Source organism: Mustela nivalis (assembly GCF_964662115.1).
Source record: "Mustela nivalis genome assembly, chromosome: 6".
In the NCBI taxonomy this organism is placed as follows: Eukaryota; Metazoa; Chordata; class Mammalia; order Carnivora; family Mustelidae; genus Mustela; species Mustela nivalis.
The window spans coordinates 35,918,266-35,931,659 of NC_139025.1; the positions used below are offsets into that span (position 1 = coordinate 35,918,266).

The window sequence follows — 13,394 nt, forward strand, 5'->3', positions numbered from 1 at the left end:
GAGAGAGGTCACTGTGGGTATTCTAGAACAGTCTTCATAGAAGGAGAGAAATTGGGCATTCAAAGTTTAATTCGACTACCATAGAATATTACTTATTCTCCAGGAGGTACAGAGAGAGGTTTCTCTCTCTCTGTGGAGAGAGACCAGTGGCTATCCTGAAAGAAAGTGAATTGGGAAAGATAAGAGATAGGACTGGGTTGTAATTGTTTTCCATAAATGTAGATATTGAGCCCAAGAATCCCAATGGAAGATAGTCTTTGAAAACAATGTATATTGAGAGTATCATCTCTCCTATCTCCTTTAACCATTCCCAGTGGACATTTGCCTCTGTGTAGGACGTGAGGTGCTTATAGACGCTATTGAGGGCTGAGGTGACAATTCCTTCCTATATCAACGCTGATCTGCACCTGTTCCCCAACCAAATCTCTGGAATAACTGCTGGGGTCATGATCCCACCAGATCCCCACTCCCATTCCAGCAGCTGCAGCTTAACTGGAGCCAGTTCTAACTAGGAGATGTTTCCATGATAAGAGTGGACAAGTTGTGACATGTGGACCTGAAGTCCCTGCCTGGTGACAGAAACTGGAGCAGATGGGTCTGGGGAAGCAGTGGGCTAGAATGGCCAGGGATTTGTAAATGCATCGGGATCCTTGATGGTGGCCACCGTGGATAGGAGTCTTGACACTTGAGGAATGCCTAACTGTACTCTGCCACTCACAGACTGGCAGCCAGGGCCACTTGGAATGGAAACTGCAAAGTGTAGGAAAAGCAGTGTGCCCTGGGGAGGGGAAGCAGCATGGTCCAGGTGCTGCTGCTGAGGTCCATCTGCTGGAACGGTCACCCACAGGTGGCATGTTTATCTCACTGGGCCTCACTGTCACCTCATGGTCCTGAAACTGCCTGTTCTGTCCTGGGAGCTATGTGCTCATCTATATTGAGATGGAGCTGTGATTTCAGGGTGGTGATATCTGTAGACTGATGGAGGGGCCAGACTAGAGCTTGGGGGGTGGGCAGGAGGTTAGGGTTTGAGATAAAGTTAGTGTACTCTGTGCTGGGCGTCTCTTGGGTTCACGTGCTATTTTAGTATGTATTTGTTCTTTAAGGTGTCTGTGAATATGCAGTGAGATTACTACCAGAGGGAGTAGGAGGATGTTCTGTTTTAGTAAATGCACTGGCAGAAAAGTTACCAGGGAAACTTCAGGATTTAATCTCCTGACCTGGGTTGCCATAGTACCAAAATATTTTAAAAGCGGGTTTGGGGTAGCAGAAAGGGGCAGGACAAAATAGAAAGCAGAGGAGGAGTCCAACTTTACATCTAGAGAGAAAATTAAAGGTAGGATGGGTCTCAGTTCTCTGCTGAAGGAAGACTGCATTGCAACAGCCTGCAACCTGTGACCCTGTGAGGGAACAGCAGCCTCCTCCTGTATTTCCCGCCATGTCCCAGTCCTGAAGTAGGGCTTTGGGCGCTGCTGCTTCTCATCCATGCCACCCAGGGAAGAGGAGGTGGGGTGGGGAAGAAAAGAGCCATGCACCCCTTGTCTTCTGCCCCGTGCTGGTATTGTGGGAGGGCTGATGCTGTGTGCGAGCTGGGTGCCGGCAGCCCCTGCAGGTGGGGGAGAAGCCGCCACAGCCACCTCTGCCACCTCTGCCACCACTTCCTGGATTCCCGACTGCCTTGGGGATCAACTGGGCATAGCACATGAGGTTGAGATTCTGAGGCTTCACACCTGATCTCAGAAGCAGATGAGGTCCTGGGCGCACTGTAAAGGGTGAAGCTAAGGGTGTCCGCAGTGAAGCTGTGAAATCCACTTACCAAGCAGGCGCTCCTTCTGTGAGGGCCCGGTCCAATCAGATGAGCTTTTCTGTCCTGAGCTGCAGGCCAGTGTTCTAGGAACCCTTCCTGATCAAAATATATCTTGGCTTTAGTGGGTGACAGAAGCTCGGCAGGTGAGGGTAAGCCTCTGGCCTGTCCCACTGCAATAGGCAGGTAGATAGACAGGAAAGAGGATTTTCTCTGGGCAGAGTCACACAGGCGAGAGGGGAGCCACCTGTGTTCTGACAAGGGTGTCATGGGTTGGGAGAAGGACTTCTTAGGAGCTTGAGGGTGCATTGCTGGGGGATGGGTAGTGAAAGGACAAAGAACTACTTCTTATACCCTTTCTCCTGGGTTTGCTGGCGGGGGAATGAGGTGCAGGTTAAGGTCAAATGTTAGTCACGTACTTGCTGTCTTCCAGACTTATGGAAGACCATTCTAGATGCATAGATGACTTACATCATTAAAAATGTGACTAGATTACCTGAGTTCCATGTTCCCCTCAGGTAAGAACTTAAGTATCACTTCCATGACTCCCCATTTGGTTAGGTGTCCCCCCCCCCACCCCCCGTGAGCCCCCACCATACACTGCTCTTTTCAGTCATGTTGGTTTCTTTATTCTCAGGCCTTCAAAGGGATATCATGACAGTAATGAAAATTGACATGGGTGATGCTGGGAAAGCTCTGGGTCAAGCTTGGTTGTAGGTATTGTTTTTGCTTTTGTTTTGTTTTCCTAGAATAAACATCTGTAGCTCTCCTGTTTTCAGATGTTCTTTTCTTCTGTCTTTCACACCTGATTCTCCAAGATCCTCTCCTTGCTGACTCACTGAGCACACCCCACCCCCTTCCTTAGCTCTGACAGAATGCAGTCTGGTCAGGCCCCTGGGGTGGGCACAGTTATGAGGCAGGAGAAAGAGGAATTCCCTTGAGTTTCTGAATCTTCTTGCTTTGGTGGTTGTCTTCAGGGACCTGACGTTCTAAAAACCAAACCAAACACCCTAAAACCCTAGACTTGGTTATTTGGACATACACTTGTGTTACATTCCAGGCTAACCCGTTGCCTGGCCGCTGCCTTCTCTGAGCCACAGCGGCAGGAGGCATGGCGTTTTTAAGCAGGATGAATTGCTGTCTAGTGGCCGCTCTTCTGCACCCGGGGCCATCAATCTTGTCTCGAATGCTGGGCCTGCTGGTGTGCCTGCTCAGGCTCATCTTTCTGGGGCAGACTTATTTACGGAGCCGTGGCAAAGGTAATCTCACCCCCCACCCTCCCACCAGCCCGGGGCCTGGGCCTCTCTCAGCCGCTCTTAAAAATAACCCAAGACAAGCAGGAGAGCCAGGGTCCAGTTACCTCCCGCAAGCAGGATCTGATCTTACCTCACCTCCTGCGTCTGGCAGCTCGGCCCTTCATGGGGGCTACTGGACAGGCTTGCGGCTCAATGGGAGGTGGTCAGGCTGTCAGTCTTCCTGCACAGAGCTGGGAGCCAGCAGTAGCCTCCCCTTCGGGGAAGCTGGGGGGAGCATGGGGAGGAGGGAGTCCTTCCCAGCTCTTTGCCCAACCAGTTCAGTGAGAAATCTCCGCCCTGGAAGTCCCGTCTCCATTTATGGAAGACAACAGGCTCTAAGTGATGAGGGTGTTCTTGGGCACAGGCCTGGCATTGTGGGGGATTGTGGGGTGAAGACTGGCTTCCCCACCTTACACCTCCCCTTTGCTGAGAAGCAAACACCTTTGCCAGGTCCTGAAAGCGGAGGAATGCCTCTGTCCCCATGTGCTGTGTTATCCCGCCTAAATCTAATCTGCTTCCCTAAAAGCTGTCTAGTAGAAGGGGATAAATGTTCACACTGGCTTCGGCTTTAGCCCAGGCTGTAGCAATAACTCCCTAGATGACCTTGGGAAGGCCTCATCCAGTGTGAGGCCTTGGTTTTCTTCCTTGTGCAATTAAGATGGATAATTCTGGCTCCTGTCTTACCTCAAAGGGATGTGGTGGGATTGATTAATCAGCCTGGGAAAAAGGAGTCTGCAGTGATTCTGTGTCAGAAAAATAAGGGCAACAGCACTGCATTTACACTTGGATTGGTGAGCTTGGGTCATTTTTTCAAACTTACTCCGGTTTGGGTGTGTGAGTGTGTGTGTTAGATGTGTGTGTCCATGTGTGGATGTCTGTGCACATGTGCGTGTTGGAGTGTGTGTGTATGAGTGTGGGAGTGTGGTATGTGTATGCACACATTCGTGGAGGGAGTGGTATACCTCACAGCTCACCGGTTGTTCACACTTGGCATTTTCCTGCCTCATGGCCTCCCCACCTCCACCCCCGTTTGTTCTCTTGGAGGCTCTGGGCTCCATATTGGGTCTTAGAGACTTGATCTCTTGAATCCCTTTAGCTCCATGGGAAGTTGCCTGAAAGGCATGTATTGGTGGGGAAATTAAGGCAGAAGGAAAGCTAGTCATTTTCCAAAGGCCCAAGACATGTAGGACCTAGCCCTGTACCTCTAGCTCTTGTCCCCCTTTTCTCCCTGACCTTGCCCTCACCCTCTAGTAACATTGTCAGGTTCCGAAATTTTGCCATGTTTTCCTTCTCACCTTCAGAACTCTTGTACCTGCTCTTTATGCCCTTTGTTTAGACCTGTCCGTTTCCATTTATCCCCTCACAGAATGCCTCTAAGCTCCCTTTAGGAACAGCTTAGACTTCCCTCCCTCTGACGTGACATGAGTCGTCCACCATTCCTTGCTCTTTCCCAGTGGTGGCACACATCACACCTTACTAAAGTTGCTTATTTAATTGGGCATCTTGCTGCCAGAGTGTAAACTCCATGAGGTCAGGGACCTTCCTGTCTTGCTCCTGACTGCCTAGCACTGGTTAGGCCTTGGTACATATGTGGATTAATCACGGATGAATGAGCAAACATGATAAATGACGGGCGAATAAGAACACAGAGCTCCTGCTGCCCACGTGCATTGCATGGGTGAACATACACGGCTCCACCATCCGTGAGATCCCCTCACTACCACCCCCACATCACACTGATGAACCTGATGGGACAGCAAGTCATCTGGGCTCCTTGGTCTGATTTGGAATTCAACAGAAGACCTTGTCCACATACCTGGTTGCATTTCAGAGAAGGCAAAACCAAGAGCTCAGCTTTCTAACTATTTGCTGCTGGGAAAGCCCTGGGAGGGATCTTGGGCAGCCTCTGAGAAGAGTCCACTTTCCCCAGCAGCTGCCAGGATTGGTGGCATCCGTGGCATCTCACATTTGGTCTCTCTCCCCATTGATGCACATTTGAGCGGGACTCAGCCAACTTCCACCTTCTCACCTCTCCTTCCTGTCCCCACCTCCCCTCCAGGTTTGGTCCTGGCCCCAGTCCAAAGGGTAGAGCTTCTCTTCTGCCCAGCACCCGCCTCAGCTCCCCACACCATCCCCCACCCTGCCCAGTCCCCTGGCTCTCAGAGAGCCTCCCTTCTCCCCTGCTCCTGCAGCTGTGGTGGCCGCAGGTTTGGAGGAAGCCGGCTTGCAGCGACTGACGTCTCCACCTGCTGGTCGTCCTGACCCTTTCTGCATGCAGCTCTCCATCCCTGCCGCCACAGTCGCCGTTCCTGTGGCTGCCGCCGCTGCCGCCGCTGCCGCCGCTGCCGCTGCAATATTCTATAACCCAGAGACCCCGGGGGAAGCATGGCCCGGCCGCTGGCATGGTGTGCCGCTCCCTCCAGGACCTACCCCTGTTGGATGCTCCAAAGAAGTTTCCCCTGAGAAAAAGTCCAAGGGAGGGGAGTTAACCCTCTGACTGTGTTGCTGTCCCCCCTAGGGACCCTTCCATGAAGACTGAGGCAGGCGAAACCGCTGAGAGCCTGCTGACATGACATCGGCCACGGAGTTTGAAAACGTGGGCAACCAGCCACCGTACAGCCGGATCAATGCCCGCTGGGCTGCCCCGGACGATGAGCTGGATAATGACAACAGCTCAGCCAGGCTCTTTGAGAGGTCCCGGATCAAGGCCTTGGCAGGTACCATTTGGGGCCGTGGGGGTTAGAGGAGCCGGTCTCATAGTCCCCAGGTTCAGTCCCCCTCCCTGCCTGCGGTCAGTCCTCTGTGTGAACTGGCGTGAGCCGTGGCAGGGACGCGAGGGAGATACAGTTATGTGGCTCAGAGAGACCCAGCCCTGTTGGGAGGGAGCACAGGCTCAGGCAGCCTCTGCTCCCAGGCATCCCTCACTTCATCCCAGGTGGGAGGAGGTGCAAGGTAGGCCCTGCCTTGTTCCTCTGTCCTGAATGACCTGGGGCCAGAGTTCCAACGAAGAAAAAGTCTGGGTGAAGGAGTGTCTGAGGGGCTAGAGGGCCAGCTGGCAGTGCATGGGGCTTCCTGATGCACTCAGTCTAATGCCCGGTCCTGGAGAGAGAAACTATTGTCATCCTCGCTGTCGTCTCAAAAGAAGAGAGTGATTTGATAGGAAATTGAGAACAGATAACATCCTCCCCATAGTGGCTCAGGAAGCCAGATTTTCTGGACTAAACCTCTTATCCTTAAACTGGAATTAGATTTTTACTTAGCAGGGTCATAATAGATTTCTCTCTCTCTCTCTGTGTGTGTGTGTGTGAGAGAGAGAGAGAGAGAGAGTGTGTGTGTATGTGTGTGCGCACAGGCTCGCACTTAAATCTCCAGCAGAAATGGTTTCTCCTCCACCCTGCTGGCTGAGATGAGATTCTTGGGATTTTTTCCTGCCGACCGCTGTGACCATTGCCTCCCTGGAGTCAGCCCAGGGAAGCTATGCTCTGGTGCTACGTCCTTGGCCAGTAAAGAAAGTTTGAGTTCCGTGGGGTAGTGGATGGGTAGAAGGGGGAGAGGTGGATTCCATCAGTCATGGAATGCTCCACCCGTCCTTCACCCAAATCAGATTTGTTGCCCCATCATCAGCTGTCTCCATCTTCACTTTGTAGGAAGGACCCAGCCTCTCCCATAAGCACTTTCTAGAGTGAGCCTTCCAGTGCTCCATCACTCAGTGGCCCTTTCCGAACTTCCTAGTACTACTCTTCTCCCTTCTCTCCCTCCACTATGCTCCCAGGAGCCTCAGTCTCCAGCTGACTCTGAGGAATGAGCAGGGCCCTAGGCCCCTCTGGGACCATGAAGGCCTTTCACCTTGCGAGTGTCTGGGTTTCCCATTCTGTAGAAGCAGTGGGGTGTCTCCTTTCCTTGTCGTGATGGAGAATCCATGCAGGTCTCAGCCATCAGCTCTTGCGCCCTTGTTCTTGTAGGAAACCCCCTTTCTTCTTCCTTCTTCCCCTCCTCCCCATTCCCTACCCTTAAAAAGTCCTTCCTTGATTTCCCTTGAGGACAGATAACAGCACCAATCCCTTGCTTTGCTTATGTAATCTTAACCTCTTTCAATAAGCAAACTAGGAACCCTTGTCTTTGCCAGTCTGGTTTTACCTTCTTTATGTCTCAGAGCCTGCTGAGCCTGACTGCAGTGACCCTCGTGATAGAGGGGGAGTGGGATTCCGTAAGTCTTATCAAAGGACAGTATGAGAAGTGGAACTGTCTTTTGTGCAGGGATCCTTTGATATGTTTCACAGACACCCTATTTTTTAAAGAAACCAAGGTAAATTCCATTTTAACAGTGATTGATTGTACTCCTACTCTGTGTAAAGCGAAAACTCTTGACCAGATGTGAAAATGGAAAAGAAACCACAGAGATGAATTTCACCAGATGTGAAAATGGAAAAGAAACCACAGAGATGAATTCAACATAGTATCTGTCTCTAAGGAGTTTATGATCTATTAGGGAAAATGAACAATGTTCATAATTAATTAGCTTAAGTTGAGTTGGAGTAGAACCATAGGAAAGCCGCATAATTAAATGGCAATGAGAGAGCAAAGGAGGAGGTGCAGGCAGAATCAGGAACTCGTGTGTGGAGAAGGCCCTCAGAAGTGAAGGGTGACACACAGGCATGACACAGCTTCATCCATTTCAACTGTGTGAGTGGCAGCCAGGTCTAATAAGCAGGTTGGGAAGCTGGTGGAATTAAGTTGATCAGGTTGATGGGTAAAGAGACTCCATCTGCCTTGCCTGGGTCTCCCTAAGAGCTTGCAGCTCATCTACTGAGACTCTGTGTGCACCCCCTGCCTCCACTACCCCCCGGGTGGGGGACTGTGAAGTGCAGAATTGCACGCCTGGACGTGATTTAGAACATCTGGCCAACAGGTAACCACGGCAGTTTGGGAGTTTGGGGTCCATTCAGGATTTTTAAAAACAAACCTAAGTAGTCTGCTGACTTTCCTGAGAGTCCACTCTGACTGACCTGTGGGAGAAGCCAAAGCTTTGTGAGGATCCAAAGTAGAGAGGTGAGATGGACCTGTTCTGGTGGATAGGCAGAGCACAGCAAAGGGCTGTCAGGTTCCACCAGTTTTCTTGACCGTTTTCTCTTCAGTGTTATCTTTGGGGCTGCCTTGGCAGCCTAGGCAGGGATCAGTGTTTCCACAGAGACTGAGGAATCAGAAGTGTCTCTGGTTCCTCTCATTCCAGCCACTCCCCCACGCCTAAGAGCATTCCAGCAAGGAAGGTATTTGGTCCTGTGTTTCTTATAAGATGGAGGTCATCTGCTTTGTAGGTAAATGTGGCGAGGTTGGAAAGATGGGTGTAGCCTTTTATTTCTGAAATTGAAGGTCTTGAGGTGAGGAGGAAAATGTCACAGGACCCAGATTCCACCGTTAATGCTACTGCCATGATGTTTAAATCAATTCCCTATTTCATAAAATGCGATGGTAGTACTTTCCCACAGGTGGTGTGAAGGTCAAGTAAGATAAAGTTTATGAAAGTTTTTTATTAGTAATAAAATACTAGAAAAATGTTAGTATTTACAGGAATTAACTGTCCTTTATCTTAACTTCAGACATTCAGGATCATTAGCTCAGTCACTGTCCCAGTTATCTTGGCCTGTTGGTAGGCCAGTTTCTTCCTTTTTAACCCCACCCTCCTTTGTCTTAGAAAGCCTGGGTTTGAAAAAGGAGCCAGGGACCAGGGACATCTGGCTAAAGCTTGTGCTTGGAGCTCTTGGCTCAGTCCCCAGAGACCCAGTGCCCACAGGGATGAGGTCCCATGCTTTGTAAATCTTTCTCTTTAAGGTTGCTCAGCCAGGATCCCAGCCATGTCTCTGCCATCAGCCGGGACCCAGAAGGCCCAAGAAACCAAAGGATGATGAGTCTTATTAGATGCTCTTTCTCGTGTGGCAGATTCTCTGGGTCCTTCTCCCCTTAGTGACCTGTGGTTAGAAAACTTGCAGTTGGTTAACTGGGCTCCATTTTTTTCTGCCTCTTAAGTCACCTTCCTCTCAGTTCCAAAGGAAATACTCTCTATTCTGCCTTTCAGACTATTCCCAACTCTCCCTCCCTGGACTGGAATAAACAAGCCATCTGGTTATTCTGTGTGGAAACTGCCACATTGGTATACAAACACCTGACCTCTGTCCAAATGAATCACTGGATTCCACACTGTGGATGAGCCCGACTAGAGCAAAGGGGGAGGTGGGCAAGAAAATGCTGCAGAAGGTTCCTGGACGGGGATGGATTTGACCTCAGCAGTGCTGGGGCAGGGGGCGGGGTCCAAGCAGGAATATTTGCCCAGTAGGTCCCTGGGCAGATGTTAGCTCTCTGCATCAGCGTCTGAAAGCTGACAGCACCTCATGAGGTTAAGTGCTGGGTAGCCCCGAGGATTCTTCCTGAACAGGGGTGGTTCTTTGCCTTGATGACTAATTTTTTGAAAGCTTAGGGGAAAGGGTGCAGTTGAAAAGCTCAAGTCTACCTTCTCCAAGAGGATCCAGCCTTCACATCTCAGTAGAAAGTCTTCCGGTGTCTCCTAGAGCCACTGTTATTTTTGCTTACACCTCATTTCCTGTCCTTCCTCTTTTTCGTCCTGGGAGCCATTCGGTAAACATTTGTGGCTGTCTGGATGAGGGATGAGGCACTGCAGGCTGCAGGGAATTTACCAGCCAGAAAAGTCCGTCCTCTGTGCTCTCTCCTCATCCCAGCAGCGGCTTCTGCCTGCCTGCCCCCTTGCACCTGTCCTGGTGGCCCACTGATTTGGGTGAGGACACTGCCTCAGGCGTGGGAGAGAAGGAATGCAACAGAAAGGTGCCCCCCCAAAAGAGAAACCGTGTGCATGAGCCTCCCCTGCCTTGCCCACTCAGATTGGTATCTGGGCATCCCAAGTGCCACCCACTGCAGGATTTCTAGCTCCTCAGAGCACAGAGGCATCTGGAAGGTTGCAGTGCCGAGAGCAGTCCAGGGCCTCTGGTGAAGGTCTGTGAGAAAGAGCGGGTCCAATGTGCCCTTCATCCTCTTCTGTGGCCCAGGGAACACAGAGCCATCCTTCTCAAACAAAGGTACAAATTGGTGTGGCCCACTCTGGTTTTGCCTTTAAATCAGAATCCAAGTGGTGTTTCATGCTAGAGATGCCTTTCCTTTCTGCATTCTGTCTTTGTAGCCTTCTTACTAAACAGGAGGTGAGGTCGCGCGTGGTGAGGTTGGTTGAGGACAATTCAGAGAACACAACAGGCAGCAGGTGCACAGCGGGCTGTGTCCCTGTGCTCTGAAGCACAGAGTTGCTGCCACTTAAAACCTTGAACGTCTTCCAGACCCACTTTGCCCAGGCCCCAAGTTTAAGTTCTGTGACTGACAGATATTCCACCAGAGCCTTAGAACAGTGGCCCTCCGACCCTGCCACTCCCTTCCCACCCATGTTGGCTTCCTGGAAACTCCAGAGAGAGGGTGGTATGGGCTCCTTCCTGACTTTGGTAGCAAAAGGTTACGCTTGCCCTTTCCCTGGGCCTCTTTCCCCACCTGCACCAGGATGACACTGATCCCAGGTGCCCCAGAGGTGCCCCAGTTGCCTGAGAAGGGCTTTGTGTCCAGAGGGTGAATGATGTCTTTCAGAGAACAGGATTTCACCACAGTGTGTGTGTGGAGGCGGGTGGGGCATAGGCTCGGGAGTCTGCAGCTTCTTGGCAGCCTATTAAGTTGACAAGTTCACATGCAGCTGCTGGAGACCAAGGCATCAGGTGTTAATGTTCTGAATGTCTCTCTTAAGCTACCTGTGAGAACAAAGATGGTGTCATTAATGAGGGGTTTTAAAAAATGTTTTCCTCTCAGCTTTCAAAACATGAGTCGGAGTTCTGTGGAGAGACTATATTTTAGGAAAATATACTATTCATAGAAATATGTATAATCATCAGCAATCATTTTAGTATACTGTCAGAAGAAAAAATAATTGGCTCAGCAGCTTTTTCGGGGAGGTCAGCCATTGTGAGTTTCCCCTCCTTTCCGGAAACGCCACTGCTCAGATAAACCTGCTGGTGACCCATGCAGACAAATCAGTGAGAGGCTAGCCTGCCCCCCTGTGCTGTGCAGTCGGGGTGGTCTCCCCTGCTCCAGACGGAGCACCTTCGCCCACTGGCTCCCTCCCCTCTCCAGAAAAGCTGTTCTTCCTCTGAGAATGCTTTGCAGAACCAAAGCTGTCCCCATTTCTGGGTGACTGCTATCTATCATTGTGAAGATGCTTTTCAAATATTAATACACCGAGGTTAATAATAAGACTCTTCCCTCCCTGTGCCATGCAGTCTGAGTGAGCCGCGGGCATAGGCCCCTCCATCTTCGGGACATTCTTGTGGGCTGTCCGCTTCATTCCCAAGGGCAGGCTGTGACACCAGACCTTGACTGTGCTTATGGCTTCCAAAGCAGCTGGCATCCATTTCCCCCTTCTCCAGCTAGGCGCCCCCTGCGTGCTGCTTGGCCGAAGAGACACCAGGAGAGTTGTTTCCAAGCATCTGTAGCAATTGTTCCTTTTCCTTTTTTATCGTGTCACTGAGAGAGAGTGACAAGGAAGCTGGAAGCAGCTGAGTCTTTGGAAGCATTTTGCCTCCAAACCCTTTGGCCTTCAGACTCTGGAAACCAGATCTCATTTTACAGTCCAGTGAGAAGGAAGTGGATCAGATAATCACACGTGTCTCTGTACATGTAGACATATGTGCACGATGACAAAGTATGATGAATTCCATAAAGATTTACTGAGAACTATGAGTTTCTAACATAACCTACAGCTCGTACCTCATCCAAGGAGGAGTGGGGCTTGTTGGAGTGAGCGCAGGCGGGGAAGAAGGGGTGGAGATGGGAGGGGCAGGCAGGGGCCACATCGCAGGGCCCTTCTAGGCAGTTGGTATCTTCAGGGTCCTGGCAGGAAGCTGCAGGAAACTGAAGAAGGGTGGCTGAGGGGTTTACTGAGACTATTTGCAAAGGAGCTGCAGGGTCAAAGGGTCAAAGGGTGGGAGCCTGTAGCGGAGAGCACTGTAGGCACTCAGGACAGGAACTGCGGCCTTCAGTAGAGGGCCAGAAGGATGGAGCTGCTCCCACACCCATCAAAGGGTTCTCACAGGGAAGCATGGTTACATTTGGGTTTTGGGATATCACTCTGACTTCAGTGGGGGGAACAGGTTATGGGGAGGCTGTGCAAAAGTCTGGGAAGGAGGAGATGACAGCATGAGCCAGCTTGGGCGCTGTGGACAGGGAGAAGTGAGCCGTCCTCACATTGTCATTCTTCTGGCCTCTTGCACTATCATGGGCTTTCCTGAATTAGGTGACCTTGGCCAAGTCACTTTTCTGCTCCTCACCTGAAAAACAAGGGGCTTGAGTCTAGACGATGCACTTTCCAGCTTTGGCAGCCTGGGAGGAAGCCACCTGTTAGAGTAGCGCTGACCATATGCCTCTACCCTGAACCATGGAGCTTTGGTTCCTGGCTTAGGGAAAGGGAATAATCGATCCTTTTTAGCAGATCAGTAGATTGTCCAGAAATTCTCAGTTCAATAAAGGCTAGGCTGCAACTGAGTCCCAGACCATCTCAACCTCTGTGGCCTTGTGTTCTCAGTGTCCTCTGTCCTCGCAGCCACTGCCTGCATGCAGGACAGGGCTTGGTGCTGGCAGGCTGCTGAGTGGTCTCTGCACTCTTTATCCAGATGATCTCACTGGCTCCTCCCACTCTGAAGGAAGCAGGGCAGAGCTATCACCACACCCCTCCATAGATTCCAGAGGCTGCCCAGCAGGGAGCTCCAGGACCAAATCCCAGAGATCATCCCAGCAGCCTTAGGGCTACTGGGCTACGCACCTGGGCTTTCTCGAACATCCTTCAGACCTGCATTATCTCCATCTCTGCATCCCACCCAGAACACCCCTTCCCATTTTTCTTCTCCCAGCAGCTTCTTGAGCCCCTTTGATCAAAACCCTGAGTTCCTTTTTACTTCTGTCCTCCAGCCTCTGAGTATGATCCCCTGCTGTGGGCCAACTGACCCTTGTTCTGCGGTTGTCCCACTGGACTCTGGCCATTTCATTTGCACAGGTCACGTGTCAGTTGGGGCCATGGTGCTGCAGGCAGAGACTTCAGCAGCTGCCTCCCAGCGGAGGCCCTGGCCTCTGTCTGTCTGGTCCCATTTCCACAGCACTTTGAAGCATTGTCCTTCAAGAAACTTTTAGTGACATGTTGCTTTACTTAAGAACCTCCAGGCTTTGCTACTCCCCCTGCTTGTGCTATCTCTCTCTCTCTGACAAAT

The 13,394-nt window shown here is 51.1% G+C and overlaps 1 protein-coding gene across 2 annotated transcripts in view; it reads left to right on the top strand.

Annotated features, from left to right (window-relative positions):
• SPTB (spectrin beta, erythrocytic) overlaps positions 1-13,394 on the top strand; it is a 124,116-nt gene that overhangs the window by 50,224 nt on the left and 60,498 nt on the right. For both annotated transcript variants that reach the window (XM_082734137.1, XM_082734138.1), the window contains exon 2: positions 5,615-5,813. In XM_082734137.1, the coding sequence (XP_082590263.1) occupies positions 5,666-5,813 (148 nt within the window). In that variant the 5' untranslated portion in view covers positions 5,615-5,665. The remainder of the gene's footprint in view (positions 1-5,614; positions 5,814-13,394) is intronic.